Genomic DNA, 24,204 nt, shown 5'->3' with positions numbered 1-24,204 from the left:
CATAGTAATTTTCAGCCTTCCTATTGGATTAGAAAGTCATTTTAAAATTTATTCTGTAACCAAAATCAACATAAGAGAAATCTGAAGCTCTTTTGTAAACCAAATAATGATTCTGGATCCCCTAGTAAATTGCTCTAGATGGCAATTCCTCAGTGTTAAACTCACACTCCACATCCAACTATCTCATGGCCTCAGATGGTAATTACCTGTAACAAAAGGCCTTAGTCAAATTCTGTATGCCCTGCGGTGTGGCCTTGTTCACTTTAGCCTTTCAAAAATCAAAACAGGGGAATTCTACTTACACAGCATTTTGACATAAGAAGAAGGAGAAAAAAAGCATCGATGCAAAAAGGGGATGCAACGTTTCACTCTTCCTCCAAAAGTAAAAGTAATTTTACATACACTAAGCTTCTTTGATTATTAAACATATATCTAGACTATTTAGCATCTTTGAAATCATTCGAAAAAAAATTATTTTAAAGCATGTATTCATAGAAAAAAATGAAACATTTCCTAGAGGGGGAAAAAAAAAATCAACAGCTGTGAGTTATTAAGTAGCTTTATTATGGAACATGTGCTGAATAAGCAGCTATAAGAGACAGTATCAACCCAACTCTCCCATTCTGACTGTCTCAGCAACAGTGTACAAAAGAATGAAAAGAGCTTTTCCCTTTACATGGCGTTGCAAATACGCACACAGAAGTCCCCTGGACAGACTAGCCTGGTGTAAAGTACCGTTATTCACCTAACTTGCATTTGCCCACCTTATGGAAGGGCTCTAAATATTAAATATTATCCTAAAATGGTGCTGGAACAGAGTATCTTTTGATTGAACATCTAGCAGGAATTATTGGTATTCAGTAAAGTGGGTTTTACAACAATAACTTGACAAAGCCTTGACATAAAAAGTACTTCCACCCGCTGTCAATCACTCACTCTCCTGACAGTTCAAGTGCACATCATTTCAGGGAGAACTTCAATCAACATTAGCACTCAAAATACAGCGCACAATGTCACTGCTCAAGAAATTGAATTGAAAATAAATGCGTGAAGTGGCAAGCAAAGGTAGAAGAGATTTTACATTGGCAGACCCAAATAAATAGGCAGCAGCATGAAAACTGGAGGAAGCACAGCACTTTGGGATTCCCAAGACACTTTTCCCTTTGAAAAAAAACACCACAGCCCTCTGCTCCAATAAATGACACAGAAAAGAAGAGAGATTTCCCCTTCTTGTCGACACTGTCTCATGCAGGCAACCAGGAGGAATTTTGTGATGAAGTCAGAGATCTCCCCAGTATCTTGGGGACCGAAGTCTCAGGACTATCTGCCTCTCTCACCATGTTATCCTGCCCCTGAAAATACAGTGCTTCGCCCCAAGATCTGGCAATTGCTTTCTTCTTTGGATGATTGCCTTTTGCTGCCTTACATTTTTTCTAGCATTCTGTCTTTCAGCCTCCAACACACATAACCCCCACCAAAAAAAGAGAAGAATATCACACTTGACAATAAATTCCTACTATTTCAACTGGAAAGCTCATCGCCCACAACAATTAACGGTGACCACCTCTTCCACGTGAAATGGATGCCAAGAACGCAGAAGAACGCTGCGGTTTACCAGCTGCCTATTGCTATATGGCTCCGACACCCTATCCTTTCCTCAGCAGGTAAGGATCCATTCACATCACCAAAAATGCAGTTGCATCAGAAATTGTTTGCTTGTCCCAACAGACAGAAGTCCCCTCTGGTTTCTGCCGAATCACAAGTGTCAGGAGGTGAGGGGAGCGTATGGGAAAGCAAGAATTAGCAGACTACCAGGCACCTGCAGTGCCCTGCTCGAGTATTTACAGCAGTGCTGCAAGGAAATGAGTGAGAAACGGGTAACTGAGTACTCTTTGGGCTACGGAAAGTCAGGGTTGTCAAGAAAGGGATGTCTCTTAGGTAGCTCAGCCTGTGGAGATCAAGAAGGGCAAGGAAATGACCTTGAATGCAACTCGGTATTTAATTGAGCGAGTGGAGCACGGGGGCATCGCGCTCCCTTTGCTGCGCACGTTGAGCAGGCACAGATCTTGTTCTAGACCAGCTGGGATTGCCTGCGACGTTTGTGCTCATTGCTCTGAGCAGGACAATCGCTTTTAAGGGCTGCCAGCCCAATGCTTTTCATGGAGATTAAATTTGTGTAACAGGAAAGGAAGCAGGAAAATCATCAAGTCAGAGAGGAGAATACTGGGACACTGCTAAATGTTTCCGCATCATCTTCCTCTGGCAATGGTTTCACTTAAAACTTCTACAAATATAACAAAAAGATATTCTAATTAACAGATGAGCAGGTTACACATATTATTAAACAGCTTCTGTAGACTAATGCATTGTACATGTCTCCAGGGAATAAAAGACAAATGACTCTGTGTACACGGTGCAAGGAAGGTAAAAAGGAAATACACAGACCGAAAAAACAGAGAGACCGTGGAAGCTCCACATTTTGCCCACAGAATCCATGTAAGCTCTAGCTTTTGTTTGACGTTCTCCTGCCCATCGGTACATGATCAGAAGTCCTATAGGCTTTGGGTAATCTTCACAAGCTGTTTGGAGTGAAGATGATGGTGTCTATGCCCAACACTTGGCAACAAGGTGCCCCAACCTACAAAATGGGCTGCTGGGCTCTACCGAAACGTCAGATATGAAGACGCAGGGAAGTCATTTGTGAAAACTTACAGGAGCTATTCCCGCTGCTGCTGACAAATTATAGAGAAAACAAAAGCTTTCAGTGCCTCCTTCCAACAAGCCTACCATGCCAATTGAGCAAAAACTCAGAGCAGAGGAAGCTGCCAGTGCTGGTTCAGCCTCAGCGCACCCCTTCTGTTACCGAGAAGCAGGAGGAAGGGACGAGTTCCTCCTCTGAAGGCACCTGCTCCTTTGTTCACCTCTCTGCTGACCCCCTGGGCATGGTACAGACTGCTAAAACAGCAGATAAGACAACAATAAAAAAAGCTAAGTATCAATTCCCCATCCATGTCAGGGAGTCATGCTCACTAACTAACAGATTTGTAAGGCGATGACCCTGTAGGTGAACAAATATATATATTTTTGTTCAAGACATAAAAGATGGGGCCGAAGCACTGCTGTTATGGATAAGTGAAAAACTGGCAGAGAACATCTGTGGTGTTCCGAGCTGGGCTGGCTTGGGAGGATGTGAGAGAGGAGAGACAAAAATAATTAAATAAATGATAAAGTAAGTTAGTGTGGATGTATTAATTACACAACATGAAGTGAGATAAGGAAAAGGAGAAGTGAGAACCATCTGAATAAATGCTCGAAGGCCCATCCCAGTATTACTACACAATACACATGCTACTTAGCATCAGGAATATGAGCAACTTATCATTCATTGCTCCATAGGGAAGAAGAGATGAAACGTTTTTACTCTGAACTAAAGGTGAAAAGCATTCAAATTCCATAAGAAACTGCTAGGCTATATAATGAGCAGATTTGAAGCTACTTAGAGGAAACAGCATCAGAGAAGGATGTTCATCACCCTGGGCAGGCCACACAAATTAAGAGAAAGTAGAGCTGTGAATTACAATGAACAGAGACTAAATAGCTGCCTGTGTTGGATTAAAGGATTTAAATTGTCAGCTTGATGTATAATGAATGTGAAAACCCAGCACTTAATTAAATGGCACATGATAGAATAACTTTGTTATGCTTTAAACTGCTTAAGTTATCAAAGTATTCCTTATATTTAGCAATTGTTTATCAGTATCTCTCCCCTGCGACAACCACTAAGACACTGGTCAATTACCTGGTGTTCAGTCTTGGCAAAACATGCCACTTTTTTTTGTTTGTTGCTGTTGTTAGTGTTCCATAAGCTGAGTTTTCAGTCACCACTACTGAATTTCTAGCAAGACAAAGCCTCTGAATGCTGCTGAGGCACAATGATGCCATACCAGGTGCTCGAAGGAGCCCACTGTCAGCCCCTTGCTACCAAACCAAGACAACTGGGGCCAACAGCTCAGCCTAGATCACAGACATCTCCCTGCGCACTGGGTCTCCAACCACCACTGTTCATGTGTGAAAGGTTCCAGCTCAGGGGTGAGAGAGCGGCCAGTCCCCAGGCAGTCTTTGTCAGGCTTTTGTGGCAAACAAAAACTTCATCTGCCTGCTTACTTGCCTTAAGGAGTACACCTACCACAGGGGGAAGACAGAAAGCGTGTTCTACCATTGCATTCTGATAACAGAAGCTGACTTAATTTTTCAACCTGAAAAGCAAATCTTATCAAATTACTTTATGCAGAGTGAGGACAGTTGGAATGGAAATAACACACGAGGATCAGCAGAAGTGGCAGATGAGTGATCAACGTGAGGGCTAGGACAGCACTGCTGAATCCATTTTTAAAGAAACCACACATCACAGAAGGACTTGAAGGGTAAATAAAGGAGATGAAGAGGGCTGCTCCACCCTAAAAAGGTTGATATGAAGAAACGTGGCCACATAGTTGTCTAGCAAAATCACGTATTTTTCTTATCCCATTCAATTTATCACATCCTCTTACATTTTCTGAGCCTCTGGCAATGTGTGTGTTGGTCACAGAACAGGATGATATCCTTAACCCGTTTGGCCTGACAAAACCTTTCCAACAGTAAAGCAGGCACAGACGGAGCCAGTTACGACCCTGAACTCCGGTGGCAGCAGACTGCTCTGCCTTCACAGACCTGTGTCCTTGTGAAGACGCAGGATGGTTAGGAGGAGTGATGAAGAGGATGGTTACTTCCCTTTTACACACACACACAATCAGGACAAGGATTCTGGAGATGACTCAGTGTCCTAAGAGGGAACGTGCAAACTCAAAGCAAGGATGTGTTACATGCGCAATCAAAAACTAAAAGACAAAAACAAAGAAATACTTACAGCTACTGCTATTCTTCCTAGAACATGCTCTGGAATTTTTCTATAAACATCCAAAGATCCCCCTGCAGGGACAAACAAAATGTGCTTAGGTAACACAAAATGAAATACTGCCCTAGATTTGAAGTCACTAGGGTTTTCTAGGCCTTGGTTATTAATAAAAAACACCATCAATGATATAACAATAACTATGTCAGAAATAACTGACCTTAAAAATCTACCAAACTGAGTAAACGCATGAGACAGCATTCAGTTCTTTTTTCACCCATGTTACTTACTTGTGCATGTAGCATTAACACCGAAAGTCTTTTTAGAAAACTTCCCAGCCACAGGACACAATATCGAAATCGGAGAACTTAAAACCATTGGGCTTGGCATAGCTCCTTGGAGACTGACAAAGCCATCAGAAAAAGCAACAGTATTCTACCCCATCCCCAAAACCTGGTGCTAATGTTAGGTGGTATCTGATGCACTGCTTAAAGTCAGCTTCTTCACAATGACAAAAGCAGTGAAAGCTGGGTTGAGCCTTGCAGTTTGTGCCCACACCGATGTCTGAAAGATGAGGAGCTCCTGGGCAGGCAGGTAAGTTTTGCCAGTAAACTCCCGCATGGGACAGAACTTGGTACCTGGTAAAACCCTGTCCAGCCAGCCTCATATATTCATGGAGAAAGCAAGAAACCTAAGTCACGATCATACAGACATCCCCAAAGGCTGGGAAAGGCTGTTTACCTCATCTTCCACATAGGGGATTCATGACCACTCCAGTGTTAAAAATGTCCCTTGGGTGAAATACAAATTCTTCGATAAGAAAGTGGATTTAAAATTGAGAATTAGAAAAGTCCAAGTAGAATGGCCAAAAAAAAAAAAGACAAGCAAATTACATGCAGAACGTATTACATACAGCCTGCAAGAATGTATAGTCAACTCCAGGCTAGAGGTTCTCAGAAGTGCTTAGCACTGATCTGACTGCTCACAGTGCAGCCTATGGATTTTACTGATGACACCACTGGGAAAAGAGTTGGGCCAATACTCAGCAATTAGGAAAACCACACTTTGTACTTCGCTTATGGTTCAGTTTTTAAAAGTAAAACCCGTTCGTTCTGAAATGCTGCAATGCAAAGAAGTCACAAGGTCCTTACACTGGACTTCAGCCTTAATTATACAATACTTTTTATTCTAATGATTTTTCCCCATTGTCTTTAGAGTCTTTGCGTGTCAGAATACAGCATGTGTTTGTCTTCACTAATGTTGCTCACTAAAGTTTCATCTTTCAATTTATATTGTCTTATGTTTCCTGTGTATTGCAATGAACCACAGTTCTAAAAGTAAATGTAACTGCTATTTAACAGACATAACAGGAAGAAGGCCATCATAAGGTCAGGTAGTTCCTGTTAATACTTGTAATTTATCCTTAAATTTTGGACAAAAAGACCTACTCTCATACACCAAGCTGCTAAGTCTTGCTGTTACAGATGTCACTACAGGCAGTGCAGTTTGGAAAATAAAAAATAAAAATAAATCTTTTTGCAAACAGCTGGAGGAAGTTTACCATTTTTCTATGGGAGAAAATATAGCAAATAAACACTGGGGACAAAACTTCCATACCCAAATAATATAAGGTTAGCTCCCAACTCTACATGCAGACATCTAGGCACAGTCTAATAATCTCCACCTCTTACTGTTTTGAAGGGGAATTCAGTGAGTGTTGAATAGCTTCAAGGAAAAGAGGCCACAACGTAAGTAAAAGACAGTGGTGCATTTCACCATCTTTAGTTACAAGAACACCAACTCTATCATAGACGTAAGAGGGCAAAGATTAGAAAGCCTCATTTCCTATCTCTGCTGATCTGTATGATCACTTGGCAGGTGGAAGGGTAATCCAGGTCAGTTCAACCTCTGCGCTTTGGTATTTGCAGAACTGGAGTTGCCTGGCTTTTTCTTGCTTCCAGGTGCCAGGAAAGAGCCAACACGGCACAATATGGCACCTTTTTGTGTGTGTGTGTGTGCCCCTAAGGCATGAGTACCCCAAAAGAAGCAGATCCGTCTGTATCTAGGTAATTCACAAAGGAAATGCCCATTTTTTGTGATATTATCAGTAGACCTCACTGGTACAGGATACACCTGGGCAAACAGTCATGGGATTTTTCTAGATGACCCGGACTCTGAAAATACTACAAACTGGTCTGTTAAAGTAAAAAGGGCCAAAAATTTGTCAAGGTTAAGGTTGTTCACCTGCAGGGTTAGAAAATATTTATCATCTTCACCTGCATCCTTCCCCATCCAAATCAAAGGCCTGGAAAAAAAAATTGGCAAGGTCCCTTTATTTGCATTTTGTTCTTCCTTTAAATGCTTGCCGTTGTTTTCTGCCAGAAGGAGCGCACGACATGAGGCAGATCAGAGGTCATCTCCAGCATAATTCCAAGTAATTTGTGCATGGTCAGTAAACACCATTGTTGTGCAACATCATGAGGGATGCATACCCTACAGGCTTAAATATTTTCAAACAAGAATTTGGGACTGCAAACATTTATGTCCATCATTTTTAAAGTCTCTGAATTAGTAGGAGCACACACACTCCAGGCAGATGCATGTTTTGGCATGAGCAGCTGCCTCCTTACTGCATGGGACTGCTGCTTGACACAGGCTTGCAAATCCGAGTGCAATTGCAAGAAGAGACCAGAGAAATGGCTAATGGTCACACAGCATGAGAGCATCAAAGAATTTAACTTGTGGGCTTTGGTGAATAAATAAAATACTTTTTCATCAAGCTTTGCAAATATGGAAAATCTGAGAGAATCCCTCACGCTTGGAAAGGGGGCACAGTGATCATTGGAACAGAGGTAGTAAGTGTAAAAAGAGAGAAATAACAGTAATAATAGACCATTTTAACAGAGAGAAAACAAAATGCACCATACAACCCTAAAGGGCTTTATCTGTAGTCCCCCATCAGAAAGAAAGAAGCTACTCAACAGTGCTTAATTTAATGGTATGCATTTGGCTTTGGATTTTTTTTCCTGCCAGAGCGCCTTTCCTCTATAGTAAATTATTTGCGAGATCCTCACTTTTTTACATGCAGCTTAACTGAACCTTTGTGAAAAACGTGGATAGGGCAGAAAATGCTGGCTCACAGGAAAACCCTGAAGAGAGTAATATACTAAATGCTTGTACCAACATGAAGCTCAAAGTTGAATGCTGCAAAGAGGGTTCTTGTGCATGAGACACAGGGGGACTGTATCTGTCATGAGACACTCTCAAAATTGATACACAGAGGGCAGCAATGATTACAAATTGCTGTAATCAGTATACTTTTCCTGCCTTTTGTTCAAGAGTGTCACACAGCACAAAATTTCAGAGCAAAGTACTAATATATCTCCATAATGACAGCAGCATCAAATTGTGGGGAAGGGGATACTGTCGGTCTGAAGATCCACGTTGGGAGAGATAAGAGTACACTCAGAAAGAAACTTAGTGCAGCACTGCTAAACAGCTGTGTTGGAAAATAATTCCTTGTCTTGCAATTAAGAACCGATTTCCAATGAAAACACACAGGACATTGGGTTAATAGATTTCTTTAAAAGAAAATCTGTTTTGGCTAGCAAAACATTAAAAGTGAGGAACAGCTGTTTCGTCAGTGAGGACAGATTGTATGGAAGACTCAAATATCAAACCACAAATTAAGCTAGCATTTATTTCTGTTCTATTTACATTTTCAATAAAAGTAAGTGAAATTGCATTCAGGAAAATACAGCATACTGCAGAATATAACCCAATCCCAATACTAGCCTGTTCTTAAAAAAACTAAATCAAAGTTCTCAATGTTTTATTTTATATTTCAAAGTCATAATAATGCATTCTGCTCCATACTGGAAAAGCAAATCTTTATATGATTTTCCCCATTTACAAGCTTAGCAATTAAAAGCACACAAGATGGAAAAAACTCACCATCCATGAACTCTGTACACAATGAAATTCTGTTTTCGACAAAAAATGCACCATAAAATCCTATGATATATGATGAGTCACACTGGAAAAAGAAAGGAAAAGAGAAGCCTGTTTAAAAAAGACACTGTCGGATGACTGTAATCAAGAATAATTAAAATGAGAAAAAATGCATACCTTATAAAGAATTTCTAACTCTGACATAATCTGCTTCTGGAGCTCCAGTGTTATATCTAAGGGTATGACCTAAAAACAAACGTCAGACATGCGATCAGCTCTGACATGAAAGGTAAGTGAATGACTCAGAACAAAACAGAAGGCCTGGTATTAATTAACCTCTTGTGAGAAAAGGAATGGAAGGAGTATTTTAACAGAGCCACGGGCAGAAAGGAAGTGGAAGGACAGAAGTATTTACTTTGGAAAGTCAGTTGCAAATAAATTAAGCTATGCAGCCAGTTTTATCCATGAAAAGTTGGAAGGTTTCTGTTTATTCATTTGACCATCAGACGAGCTAGAACTCGAACACAAGCCCAACAGGTAATGCAACGAGCAGGCACGGTCAGTCTGTGGGTCTGTAAGCTTGGAGCTGCTGCGATTCACCCAGAGCACAGATCAGCACCCAGCCTGGGGATGTCTCTCCTCGTCTGCCCTGCACGGACTCCTCTTGCTACAAAGATGTCTCGTGAAAAATTCTGGAGTGCCGTGACCCCGATGAACATGCTGATTTTAACTTGAAGATCTAAACAAGTACTGCGGTATTGAAAGTATCTCTGAATTGCTCAATGGTGCCCCAAAGGAGTGTCAAGAGCCATCTCCTAGCACCACTTTTCCAATTTCAGTTTAATATCTACCCCTTTTCTAACACAAATTCCTATCATTGTATACTTTTATGAAACATGGACATTTTTTAAATATACAGAATAAACGCAGAAGGCAGCAGATGGCACCGATGCTTAGGTAAGCATCACTAAAGCATTCTGGAAAGTGACTACAAACAACCTGACTGAGCGCTCAGCAGCCCAGCCCCTGACTCCCATGGCTATCTGCTTCCCTCATCCATGTCCCCGTTCTCCACCGCCCCGAGCCAGGCTGCTCTGCAGGACCGGAGCAGCGAGCGGTGCCGGGAAGGCGGCTGCAGCGCCTGCAGGGACGAGCCAGGCGCCCCAAGGAAGGGCTGGGGCTCTGCCGGGAGCACCTTGCCCCCGAGCGCACAGCACCCAAGTGGCAAAATACAGATGAACCCATGCACCCCGACTGTCTGACCTCATCACTTTTCTAAAGTCTTTCTGCTAACACCTGAATTTTTAAGATGAAAGTAATTATTAAAAAAAGGCCACAAAACTTCCGTCTTCTCTGCAGTGCCATCGCTGCACTCGCAAGTGGCCAGAGAAGAGAAGTCTGCCCTTGGTGGCTACGAGGAAGGCCAGCGCTGAAAAGGTGACTTTTACAAACCTTTCTTTGCCATGATTATCAGAAGACTCGCACACTTCATTCTTAAATACTACTATATAAACCAAAGTGGGCTCTGAATGCAGTTAGCCATGCTCGGTCTTCTATCGTATGGTATTTCACAGTCAAACACGTTAAGCTAGAGGAAAACACAATACAGCCGATTTGCAGAATTAACAGAACAGACATTATAGGCCGCATATCCTGCTGACAAAACAAAATACAGGGAGAGCACCTCCAAATGCATTTTACAGTATCAAAATCTGTCCAACAGAAAAAAAAAACGATAACCTGTTTCTATCAAGACTTTGCTTTAGGGTTATTTATAAAAGCTGTCACTAAACTAAATTGTAAGTGTAATACAGGGCTGCCAAGAAACGTTTAACACACTTGTCTAGATCAATAATCATTTGCCAACAATATTCGCTTACATTTTTCCAGCGTGAAAAACTTCAAATAATTTGCTGGAATCCTACCAGTTTTACCCACTGAATATTAATAATTTAATCTCGTCACTGGTACAAAATTACATTTTATCTCACTAAATCCTATTCACAGGGAGAGGTTTCCCTGCGAAGGCTTCGCCGCCCCACACGATGACTAGTTAGCATGATCAGTGTCAGATACATCGCTGACATCCAGTCAACCAAGACCTGGCAGGAAGAAAGGTCTCCGGCTGATTTGCATTAGCCGTAATTACACGCAGACCCTGCATTGTAATGGTGTCGATAACGGGGAAAAGCAGAGCTCCCCGACCCGCCGGTGATCTGGCTGCTGTAGGGCAGAGCACACACAGGAGCACCCCAGCATGGCAAGGGGACAGCACCACCAAGTAACCTGGGTGAGGGCACCATCTCCCTTTCTCCATATAACTATTACACAGAAGTGTTTTATTCCACTTGAACATGCCTGGCTTGGGCGACCCCCAAACTGGAGGCAGCCATCTGAAGTCAACGCTGGAGGAACCCAATTACAGCGCTGAAACAGGTGCCGGAGGAGGAAGAGTCCGTGCAGCCCTGCCTTCATCTCCACTCGTAATCTCTGCTGCCATGCTCCTTTTGCACGGTTTCCAAGCAGATTTAGAAAATTAAATCTGAATGCAGGAAACAATTCCTAAGCATACGTAGACATGGGGTGGGTCAGTGCTAAAGTGAGGGGAAAAAAGACTCCTTAAACCTGCTGCTACTGAGGAGGAAGCCGTGAATTAGGATCTGGCTGCAACTTCCACACTCGTAACACGGGTAAGCAAATGAGATGTGGCGTTAAACAAACCTTTCCGAAACGGCACCTTTGGAAAGAACTTTGCAGCAAAAGTCACTTTGAGGTTTTCTCAGGACTGCTGAGAGCAGAACAGTGAAACCGAATTCATCAGGCATAAAATAACTCGCTGTGAGCTCGCACGGCGCTGTCAGTGCGGGTGGGAGCAGGACTCCTCACCGAGGCTGCATAAACTCAGTGTACCCAACATTTCGAGTGAAAGGGTTAACTTTTAAAGGAGGAATACCTGAACATATTTCCTCCGCTCTCCACTACACCTCCAGGACAAATAAGGATGAGTTGTCAAGTTAAATACAAGCAGTCAAGTGACTGAATTATAATTTACTCTGTGCTCAATTTAAATTAGTGTGAGGCTATTAAAATATACAGTATAAATACGGCAATTCATCACAAGCTGTCATGGATGACTTCATCTATTTGCTGGAGTGGCATACGTTCCACTGAAGGGAACGAGAGCAAAATCACAGGTCAAATTAAGCTGCTATTCTGTTTTAATTCACTTATTTAATCTGTGCCGACATAATTGTCTTTTACAGTATGTACAACTCAAAGGAAATTTGGGAGTATTATAGTCGGTATACAAATGATTAATCAAATGGTCCATTTAAATGCTAGCTTAAGAGCAGGAGAAACCAAAAGCAGCTGAAGAATGGCAATCAGCCAGCGTACACTCACATTTTTCATTTGGATTTTTTCTTCCAATTAGAAAAAAGGTTACATTAGAAAATCTATTAAATCTTTTGCACATTATCTAGCTGTAAAGTTTATATAAAATATGTAATGACACAGAGAGCTTTGGTCTATAATATGGATATCAGCATTGGTTTGTTATCCTGTTCAATATATTTGCAAGATTAACTACCAACTGAGAGCATTTTAATCAACAGGTTTACTGAGTGTTGTCTTGTCGTATCAAATCTGTATGCAGTTATCAAGAAACAAACAAACAAAACCAACAGCACTGCATTCACAGATCCTTCATTGCGACGATGTCGCTAGCAGCATGGTAATCCTCTGTCAAAGCAACTGATCCTTGTGATCATCTTGTCAAGATGCAGGTGTGACCGTCCTCTTTTTATTGCTGGGTACGCCAAGCCGTAGATGCAGTAAGTAATTTTATTAATGGAGCCAGCCACCATGATCACTATCCTAGCGTTTTTCCTGACCTGCAGCTTGCGAGCGTGTTATTTTAACCACGATAATGCACACGTGTTGGTGCGGTATTTCTTCTGTAAGTGCACTGAACAAAATATAATTGACAGTGACGGGACCACCAGGGGTAGTGTCTACCCAGAGAACCCAGCTTCCCAAATCTTCAAGATGCTAATTATCCATGAGGACTAACCGAACCCTTGGACTCCAAGGGAAACAAGAAGGTGAAATTGCGGGGGGAAAGAAGGCTTTTTGCCACAGGGAGGTGATTTCAATTAACCTTGCAAAGGTTGAACTCATTTCCCCTCCTGTGGGTGTGATTGTGCTCTAGCTCGCTCCAGCTCCTCTCCAGCCAGCTCCGGGGGCACCCCCGGCCCTACACCGTGGGTCTGGGGGCAGCGGGCAAGGCCAGCGCCGAGCGGAACTGGTGCAGAAGGAGAGCAGAGCGAAGCAGCATCCTTGTGCAACGCCAGCATCTAGGGGAAGAGCTTTCTTAGTTCCCCACGGAAAGTTGTAACAAAAGGTGTTTCTGCATATTAGATTTTCTGTACTTTTGTGCCTATTGCATCTTGGAGAACTCCTGCCTTATCCTAACCGCTCCTGACAGATTTAGGAGCGATGGATACCAACTGAGAAGACTTCAAGTGATATTTGTATTCCATACCATTAGAAGTTATTTGGATGTTATTTAAGTTTTGATTTCCATTTTTTTGACATATAGAGAATGAGTTATGGGATCGTAAGCATTTGCTTTTACGCAACTCATAAGAAAGTCAAAAGCTTTTCTCCCAGTGGAGTGCAGGGATTTACGTGATCCTCCAGGAAAGCCAAAACATGGGCAGAATCTCATTTCAGTAAGTTATACGCAGTAAGAACTACTGACAACGTGAGTTCAAATCTGAAAGTTACCCATGCATACATGTACCCATACACGTAAATACTTTAAAAATAAATCACACAATGCTCCATCTGTAGTCTCGGTATAATCCCACATCATTTAATACCAGTTCTGCTTGCAGCAACCAGCTCCCACAAACTCTTTCTCTTGCCCCCTTCTCCCACCTCCCACACTCTTCTGTTTAACTCAGTTATACCAGACTTCAGTGACTCAAAGAAGGGAAGAAAGACAGATGAAACAAAACACTTCTACAGATCTCCAATTAATTATTCTTTAAGTTATACATTTTTTAAGATGTAACTTTTTGGTTCCAAACTATTAAATAGAATTATATGAATACTACAGTTCATTTGTTCTCCCAAAGTCTCTACTATTTCAAGTTTGAATGAAATCAAGTTAAAAAAACAGTTTCGGTTCTACACAGACATCAATAATTTATTTTATAGCTTAACTGAATTAATAATGTAATTCTAAATCACACAGTAGTTGGCATATTGTAGTCATAGGTGCATTATTAGTTTACCAAAGCTTTAATTTAACTTCAAAGAAGACTGGTACTTATCTGATACACATAACCACACTACACTTTGTAGCTTCACTGCTACAAATGCTAATGGAAGATACACACCCACCCACCCACACACACACGTATATTCAGTTGTATAAACACAGTGGTGGGCAGGGAGGAAGAACATTAAAATAAACCATCCTGTTAAAACCACAGAATCTCCTAGGAAAACATAGCAGTATCCCAAAGAAAATAGGGAAATTCTCTTTATTTAAAATAAGAGGTTGCAGAGAACACTCAAGAGTATGCCCTTGGGGACACTGTGGCAGTAGCAGAGAGCTGTAGAGGCTGACACCCTGTGACCTTTCCATCCCCATTGCTGTTACGCCAGGCTTTGGGAAGGTGAAACAGGATCTCCACCAGCTGCTAGAGGGGGTTTGTCCCAGTGGCACAACCCACAGCTGCCTTTGGACCTGTCCACACAACCACCAGGAAAACGTGGTGGTACCCACACGCAGCGTTAAAACAAACCTGCAGCTCCTGGAGGGTGAAACCTGGCTTCAGGGAACTCTGTGCTCATTTGAGCTTACCAGATTTACGTACTGGAGTTTTCCTGCATAAGCAACGTGGACTTTAACACAATAAAACAGAGATCTAACCATTGCAGGGAGGGGAAGGAAACCCACGTCAAGAAAGAACGAAGAGAAAGAGAGAAAATGAGAGAGAGAAAATTACTGTAATATCTTACCTTTACGGCTAGTATTTTTCCACTAGGGACATGATATGCCCTGCATGAGGAGAAAAAATTAAATAACTTGAGATGACATAAAATTACTTCTATACATATGTGCAACATGTATACACTAATTTCACAGAAAAATGGCTTAGAGTACAATGTATTAACATTTTACTGTAAACCAAATTTTATACAGCATTTCTAAAGACAGACTGATGAAAACAATTGATCTGCAGAATATACTCACAATGGAGCTGTTTAGCAGGGTTTTTTTTTTTTTGTTTGTTTGTTTTTACATCTGCATGCTTTACATAAAATCTATACACTGAAGACTGGTACAGCATAATAGCACACTTGCAAGTATGAATTTATCCACTTCCACATTTTCTTTCAATGAAAAGTTGTGATATACCACGTTACTCAGAATGTTAACAAACCCCAGCTTTTGTTGCACAAGCTGGCTAACTGTAAGGGTATTTTCAGTGATAAGACAATGAGACGCACAGCTATACCAATTAAAGTGAAGCAACACAGATGATGACCGATTTCTTCATTGAAACCTAAGGACGCACAGAAAATATTTGTGAAATGACCTTTCCACGTTCATATTTATGATTAGCACGTGTGCGCATGTAAGGTTAGCATGCATCAGTGTTAAAGCTCACATGTACTCAAAATAAATGTCCGCAGTAAGTCAAAAGCTATTTGTCTTAATTTCTGAAGACAAACATTTATAATTGCTTTTTTAAGCAGTGACTTGTGCATTCCTAAACATAGATTCCTAAGAAAATAAAGGTAGAAGAAAAAAAGTCTACTAAAAATCCAATGTAATTTTGCATAAAAACAAAACCATTAAAGGTTTTCCTCTTCACTAGTTTTATTGTCTCGTACTGATTTATGACAGTATGCACAGTAATGTCATATATGTGGCACTAACTTTAAAGAATTATAATCTTTTCCCACTATATACCTCTAGCAATTATTACTGAAGAAAGAGCTTAATAGTTTTTTCCACATGCCAAATCATACGTGGTACAGAGCGAGTCTGTTTAATCTCCTTTATAATCCCGAGTGCTTACAGAATCCCTGCTAACAGCTTGGAAGCTTCTAAAAACTTCACCTTAATTTAAGAACTTCTGGCTAAATATTTATGTAACTGGGTGGCGCTAGCTTTTAGGAACCAACGTGGTTTAAAGAAGCCATACCAAAATCAGTGTTATCTAACGTCAGTGTAACGTGCAAAGAACAAAACCATCGGGTGAAGCTCTGACGGGCCGGTAGCTGAACGCATAATCGATGAATCAGATGGAGTAAATGAACTCTGCTGTAAGTATGGATGAACCAACAGCGGCAAAACGGTACGGACTTCAGATCAGCAGAAATGATAAGAAAATGAACAGGTTGAGATAGCATGCTTAAAGTCTCTTAGCTTAATACGCACTGTGCTGGACAGTTTGGCAACTTAATTAGCTTGTCAAGAAAGCTGATCTTTTTTTCCATAAGAGAGATCTCCCGTTTCCAAGTGAATTAAAAGGGAAGACTTGATTATTTAATTATGATGCACGCTAATTCATCCGTGGAAGTTTGGGTTAAATTTCCAGTAGAGGGCAGATACCTGGTTTGGTTTACAGAGCACTGACAGTACCAATTTAACATTTAATTATCACTGTGAATTGGATCACAAAGGAGATACCATGCCCATGGGTACAGCGTGTCCGTTGGCTTTGCAAATGGCAAGCTACCTGGGAGGAAAGGAATTTGTTTACTCCGGGCATCTCAGTTGTCCTGACCTTCCCCAACACAATAACTGCAAAGTGATTAATGGAGTCTGAATAGGAGCTTTGGTTACACCAAAAGACAACTGTACACCTCTGTAGTGTTTTAATTAACAGCTAACACTTCAAATTAGTCTGTAGTTGCTGCAGTAATTACCTGTTCCAATGAGTGTGTAGGGAAAATGCTTTTGTTAGATATTATGTAGAACTGTAAGTTGGAATTGATCATTTTGGTTACAGTCAGCACAGCTAAAGCCTGAAGATTTAGCACCCTTATGTAGCTTCAGAAGGATAAACAAAAAAAATCCCACAGAATAATGGGCACAGCATGAAGAAAACCATAGTTTTTGTGCATACTGCACCCATCAGAAAGTCTATGGATGCCTATGAGGAAATTAATATCTCATTTCAAGGGTCAACCCTTACAGACTCCAGTGTCACCTCCAAAAGTAAGTGAATAAACTTGTTGTAGAACCGGATCATTTCTAATGAAGCAAAATAGCAAAATGCAAAGGTTCCTCAGCAAAGCTGTACATCTCAGTGAACACACTTAAAATCTTCCAGAATGGTAGGCAAATGATGTTGCCTAATAAACAGCTACAACAACTCCTCTTGCTAGGAATGCATTTGAGCAGTGCCTAATAGCCAAGACAAGCGGATGTTAAAGACTAGTGAGAACAGTTGCTAAATAGCTACTACTCAAAGACAAAAATAAGGAACAGAAATTAACAAAAACAAAGAGCCGAAATTAAATGCATTGAATACCTTGTCCTTCACAGCTAAGACGTGCACACTCAGACCTGTTTTTCAGTTGCCATTTGCTCGGGGGTGACGTTCTGCCCCGCGTGTCCCACTGACGGCTGCCAGAGGGCAGGGGTAGCAGCAGCATGCCTTGCTGCTGAACACGAGCCGAGTTACCGATAGCAATTTCTGCACCATGAGACCTTACATAAATGTAACTGGTTCCCTGGAAACCTCTAATGCAGCAGAGCTGAAACACCATGGTTCCACCTTGATCCTGCTTTCGTTCCTTTCGTATCCTGCTCAAGATTTTCTTGTCCCACAGCTCTGCATGGAAGAGCTAACACGGTGACAAAGTGACACCTGTGCTCGTACCTCCACTAGGACCCTTTCCAGGAAAGGTAGCACAACACAAAATATTCAGTGAAATGCTATTTAGATGTTCGCCAAACACTGTGTGTTGAAGAAACCAGCTCTGGAAGATCAAGATCTTCTTTCTGCTATTTTTGTTGGCTTGCTTTTGACCTACTGTAAAAGCCATAACTGAGGACTGAGAGTAGGCAGCTATTGTTGAGGAGCGATTGAAGAGGCAGCACTGCATCAGACTTCCAGCTTCTGCAGTCAGAAGTTTAAGAAGCCAGTTTGAACACTTGATGCCAGTGTCAACTATTAAAAAAATATAAAAGTTACTATTGAAATGCTGTTGCAATTTGCTAGTCCCAGGAAGCCGAATCCATGTGCATTTCCCTTACCTTTCCATCTCTTACTTAAATTGTGAGTTTAGGTGACAAATGCAACAGCATGGATTGCTCTTCTTCCTCTCTGGAGAGGAAGCTCTTTACAGACGTGGGAACAAAATAAGAATAGATTCTTATCCACAGCCTGATCCAGATCCCATTCAGGTTAACTGGAGAAATTTGATGTTTTATTATTTTAAACACAGAATAGAAACGCTATGAGACTAAAAACCATAAAAACAACTTTCTCCACCAGTACTAAAAATACTCTTTAAGCACACATTAAAAAATAATGATGTACTAGTAAACTAGTAGGAAAACGCAACAGTAAGCATGCAGTTCATTCAGTGCCCAATTTCTTCACATAGAAAGACTGTAACTCCAACATCCTACACCCAAATGATTTTTTTTTAAAACTTAAAAACACCGTCATTAGTTATTGAACCTGCAGCATTTCAAGGCTAATTATTAAACCTACTATATAAAAAAAAAAAGCAGAGTTCAGGAATCCATTTTGGGATACCAGTCTTACCAGATGATGATGCAGACATGGGACAAAAACTGCACTTGACTGAGCAAACCGATTTAGTGTTGCCAGCTGAGGAGGGACGTGATGAACAACATGGAGGAGAGGAGGGAATGCAGGTGCACCCCGTATCGATATTAGCAGCAGCTGGTGCAGAGACCCAGTTAAGAGACTGTCATTTAATTAAGACCAAGTTTTAATAACTCAGACAAAGAATTTTTTTCCAAAATCTTCTACAGCCTTCACAAAAGGAGGAAGAAATCTTCAGGGAGGAGGGAGGAAAGCAAGCGCCAGCTTTCAGACCACCTCAGAAAACCAAACCGAACGGCTGCAGGAACAGGGACAGCATGGTTGGAGCACTGGGCTCTGACAGGCACGCGCTCGGAAATGCTCCCACCGGGGAGAGGAAATGTAAGTCTCTTCCTTCCCGCTCCCTTTAGATTTCTGTGCTCTGAGCCCTCTCCATCCAGTGCAGTGAACAGCTTCTGAGCATGGCTGGCAAAGCTGCATCAAATATTTTATTAACCTTGACTATTAACCACATCCCCAGGCAGTCAAAGCCCCACGCAACCAAGTCCTTTAGCATAACTTTGTCTCCTCTACTCGGGAAATCAGGAGCTGCCCTCAGGGAGAGCCACAAAGGCAAAAGCTGGGGTATTTGGGGGAATAAGCAAGGAGGTGTGAGCGAGCGTGCTCTGCGAGAACAAAGCCCTCCAGCTACACTGGAAAAACTTCTGATGGACTGTGCAGTACGGTGTGTGCATCCCCTGTGCTCCAGAAAATAAAAATCAATATCATGGAAAACTAGAATAGGGCTTTGGGGGAACTGCCAATTCCTCAGCATCTCTTCCCTCCTTATAAGAGGAGCGTTTCTATAGGAAAGCAAATTAAAAAAATGAAAGCATCAGAAGCAGCTGGTTTCTGTTTTAAAGGAAAAAAAAAGGCAGCCGAATTTCACATTGCCTGCTTTGTTCTTCCTCAGGTATACAGCAAAGAAAGCCAAAGAAGAAATGCAAGATGCTTTGGAGCTCGATCCTCTTTACGAAATAAATCACAGCCCCTCCTAATTTGTAATGCTAAAATTTCACACACTGAATAGGGATAGTGAGTTTCTGCAGCACTTTTATACACCGTACTTCAAAAGTAAAACAAACAAAACCAACCAAATAGAATACGCACAAGCTTCTTTACAAATAGCTTAGATGTCAAACAAAAAAATTCTCCCTTGTAACTTGCTAAGACTAACAATTTTATATTCTCCCTGTGAGAAATTTTACCTAAAAGCACCATGGGGAGCTGCATTACTCGCTGTGATTGTGGCATAATTTCTTTCAGGGCAAAGAACTAACTTCAGGTTTCAACATGCAGGCACTCAAGAGAAACAGCAATTTTCAATTTGTTTTCTCATTTTTAATTGTAAAGCATTCGCCCACATACGAGCAACTTAAGAATGGTCACATCAGAAGCACAGGCTGATTATGCAAAGATCCTTGAGCTTTCTCAAACAGCTTTTCCTAATATGCAATCTTTTTAAGCTGAATTTAATATTATTTAGAAACTCAAAAAATTGCAGTCTCTTCCTAGAAAGTATTCTTTACAATTATTATATCATGCTACAAATACTGATGCAAAAAAAGCACTGAAGAAGCCAGCAACAGCTTACTACACAGAAAATCCTACTTCCCATATGTTCACTATGGCCACCAGGATATATTTTTCTGTTTTTCCCCCCAATAGCCATGGAAACAATTTCTAATCAATAAGATATTCCTTGGCAAGACCAAATGATTCAAGGGAAAGCCATGACCTGTCTGCTATGCCAATGAGTCAGTCCCTTCCCTTCCTGGAAATATAACTAACATCAGCAAATATGACAAAATGATATACTGACGGTGCTGTCACATCAGTGATGTGACTGCAGGAAGCAGGGAGGCAATGTTACCCGGAGTCGAGGCACTGCAGAAACTTATGGCTAATGCCGAAAACGTAGATCTGCTGCAGTCCTACTGGCTCACAAAAAAACTTTGGTGTCTCCCTTACCGTTCTGCTAAAGGATGCTTTTAATACACGTGCTGCTTCCTGCAGAACCGCAGAAAAGCTGGTTGCAGGGGACCTGTGAGCACCACCTACCCCATGGAGGACTGCAGGGGTGCCCTAGCTTCGTCAAGCGCTGCGCTGGAAGTCTCGAGGATGGAGATCCCCTCCCTGCCTTTCTCCAGCCTGATCCTGTGCTGCACCGTCTTCTTGTGAACTTGCCAAGCAGCAAACAGAGGCCGAAAAGTAAAAATAAAAGTAAACATTTCACGTCCTTTCTTGCAGATGCATGTCCTTCTGTTTAACATGTTCGTTAAAAAAACGTGAAGATATGTTTTCACTTAACAAGATCCACAAATACCTTTCCATTTCCCCACATCTGTACCAGCTCGCCGTAGCACTGCCCCGATGAACTGCAGAGAAGTCCTCCTCGACACACAGAAGGGCACGCTCACAAAAGACCTCAGAGAGTTACCAGGAATGAGTTTCTACCAGGAATGAATAGACACAGAGAAGCACGAGGCTTCTTATTTGAGCTAAAACTTAACACAGAAAGTGACGGTTGTTAACAAGCAGCACCTTCAGATGTAAGGGCACTAAATGAAGTCAAACTGAGCATTTTCCTGCCCTATGAGAAATAACCTAGAGCAAAATCACTGTGTCAGTGTTGCACACGATGAATACAATTCTCTAAGTGTTATGCATTGCAGAACCACATGCCAGCCACCAGCTGCAAACTATATGCAGCAAATCACCCACAGATTTGGTTTACTAGTAATTTTTCCTTTTTTTCCCCCCTCTGTTTTCCAAGTACTGCTACTGTCTGTCGTGCTCCGGTCAGACTCTGGCAGCCTAATGACAGAATTGTCACGTACTCTGATGGCCATCTAAAGAAACAGATTCAAATTGTTTCTAGGAAATAAACACTTTGACAGTTGTTGCCTTCTGCAATAGACAAACACATTAGCCTGCCTCTCTGGCTGTTAAAACAGGAAATCCAAAGTGCACAGCAGTTGTAAAAAGAAGCTTTTATGGGGACTGTGCTAGTTCAAACAGCAATCTACGCCAACCTCCCCACTATCTAAAATCCCATTACAGATGCTTGAGTACTGATTGCAAAATGATTTGTTGTTAAACTAGAAAACAAACCCAAAATACTTGTATCTAAATTTTAAACTTTTACAAAGAGCAAAACTGGCACTAGAGGCTGCATAAAGAAAATGCAGAACAGCAAAACCTCTCACTTAACCCATCTCTGTGGGGATGAGAAGGCTTTGGCATCCAAGCCGAAGCACAGCAGAATGAATCCCTCACCTCTTTTGCTCTGCAACCTAACTCCTATTTCCATCTGTTCCCACTTACATCAGTGTTCCTTCTCCACTGCAACCACTCAGGGTCATCCTTTAAAAACTGGGTTACACCTTTCTCCTTGTACCCATCCCACCGGGACTTGGTTCCCATTCCCCGGGGCAGACCCATACACAAAGAACTGAACGGAGAGGGCTTTGTCGTCACCGTCCCCCCATGGCCAGTCCAAGCTCACTTACTGCCACAGGACCAAACCAGATCAGATGCAGACACCGTAATGTATTTCAGCTGCTGGTTTTAAACTAGCTGAAAGGACAAAAGATAGCAGAGTAGTCATAAGGTTACACTGACATGGACAGGCATTAGCCGACACAGCATACAGCCTGCAGTACAAAGTAAACCCATCACAATTTTTGGAGGTCATTTGAATCAACAGGGTGAGCCAAAAAGCATGTCACATCCTATGGTAACGGTAATGTCGATGCTTGCATCTCCCCACAAGGAGACCTAAAGCTGGATTTGCTGCATTACGAAACCATGTGTTCACGGGAGATGTGTCCGTGCATAACAACTGCTAAGGAAACACAAAGCGCTGCAGCAAAGACCAGTGCTGGAAAAGAGAACTGTGCCAAGGAAGAAAAGTTTTCTAGGCATTCGTTGTAATAACCTGAAATAGAGTTTTCTTCTAATCATGGCTCAGTTTCAGGTAGGAAGCTTGCTCGTAAGTTTTAGTCAAGACAGAGCTAACGTTTCCAAGACAGCACCGTAATTCTGTTGTGCCCACAAACAGGCCCTTTAGGAACCAGAGGCAAACGAGTGTGGAATGAAGTTTGAAAAAACAAAACAAAACAAAACAAACAAACAAACAAAAAAACCAAAAAAAAACAAGAACCCATTGCAATTCACGGTACTGAACAAACAAATCCTCAGAAGAAAACCCCCAAGCACTAGATAAAGCCGTACCCCAAGAGGTCTCCTGCCCCAGGAGCAGCTGAGGGCACAGATGCCGAGATGTCACAGCGCCCAGCTCACCGCAGGACCGCGCTGAGGTTGCACCAGGACAGGCAGCACACGAGGGCAGTTTCTGCATTGCTCCTCACCAGCACCGTTACTACAGCTGTAGTGACACACGGGGAAGGTGGTTCTGTGTCAGAAACGGATACGGGGGGCTAACCTTTGTACACCATGCAGACCAGTGAACAGCACAGCAGTTAGTTTCTAGCAGTTGGAGCGAACATTTTGGAAGAATCTGGGGTGAAAAGATGGGGAAAAAAATTCAGCATCAGCCTTGATGGTGTGGTTATACTCATTGTTCTTACAGAGACATCAAACATAGATTAAGGAAAAAATTGGAAACAACATTGCTGGTATAATGGCGGAAAAGGATTTCTAGATAAATACACATTCTTCTGTCCCTTGTCATCTCACACCCATTTCTGTAAGCAAAAGCAATATTTACAAAAGCATTGTGTATTAGGGAACAGTCGGAAACTATCGGCTTGGAGTAACTTGGCTGTGGCAAATTCCATCAATTCTCTCCTACGCAGCCTCCTGTTTGTAACCCAGCAGCAGCTGATATCGCCTGCATCGGGGTGAGCTTCAATGCAAGCTGCACTGTGCTCACACAGCTCCTCGCGCACTAGCAACAAGAGCAAACTTAAATTCTCAGGGTTACTATTCACCTCATCTTGCAAGCCGTGGACATGCAATGCAAACAAACCAACTTTAATTTAAGAATCATCCAGTTTCTAATTAAACAGCCATAGGCAGCTGGCTGGATACATTTTAATCAGTTTCAATAACCTATTGATTGTATACTGAAGCTTAAAAAATTAAAAGTAAAAAGATGATCGGGGAATTGTCCCATCTCAGAACAACAGTAGAACCCTCTGTAAATAACTCCTCTTTTAACCATCAGCTAAATGAACACTTCAATACTGCAGTACAAAGTCTTCTGCAAAATTACTTTAACTAACAAGCAGAAATTTATCAGCTTCAGCCAAAATCAATGCTGAAATCAATTTGAACACTGGTTGTGTCTAAAGGGGCTCATTGGCAATTTAGGGAAATTACACCATGTAAATGCCTGTGCTTTAATTGAACAGTTTCATCAACTAGGCTGTGATTGCTGTCCATTCATTTATTTACTTTCACTGCAGCTACCATTCTGCAAAGGAATGGTTTTTGTCAGTCTTGAAGGAGGTACTTTATCTTCATTTT

At 41.7% G+C, this 24,204-nt stretch overlaps 1 protein-coding gene across 3 annotated transcripts in view; it reads right to left on the bottom strand.

The window, feature by feature from the left end:
* The window catches only part of MAP2K5 (mitogen-activated protein kinase kinase 5), a 130,115-nt gene that overhangs the window by 72,788 nt on the left and 33,123 nt on the right, over window positions 1–24,204 (bottom strand). For all 3 annotated transcript variants that reach the window (XM_035569423.2, XM_035569424.2, XM_035569425.2), the window contains exons 9-12: window positions 14,876–14,915; window positions 9,020–9,088; window positions 8,846–8,927; window positions 4,907–4,968 (exon numbers count right to left, since the gene is read on the bottom strand). In XM_035569423.2, the coding sequence (XP_035425316.1) occupies window positions 4,907–4,968; window positions 8,846–8,927; window positions 9,020–9,088; window positions 14,876–14,915 (253 nt within the window). The remainder of the gene's footprint in view (window positions 1–4,906; window positions 4,969–8,845; window positions 8,928–9,019; window positions 9,089–14,875; window positions 14,916–24,204) is intronic.

This window comes from Cygnus atratus, chromosome 11, assembly GCF_013377495.2.
Source record: "Cygnus atratus isolate AKBS03 ecotype Queensland, Australia chromosome 11, CAtr_DNAZoo_HiC_assembly, whole genome shotgun sequence".
Lineage (NCBI taxonomy): Eukaryota > Metazoa > Chordata > Aves > Anseriformes > Anatidae > Cygnus > Cygnus atratus.
The sequence above is the reverse complement of the archived record's forward strand: the minus strand, read 5'-3'. Positions and strand labels throughout refer to the sequence as shown.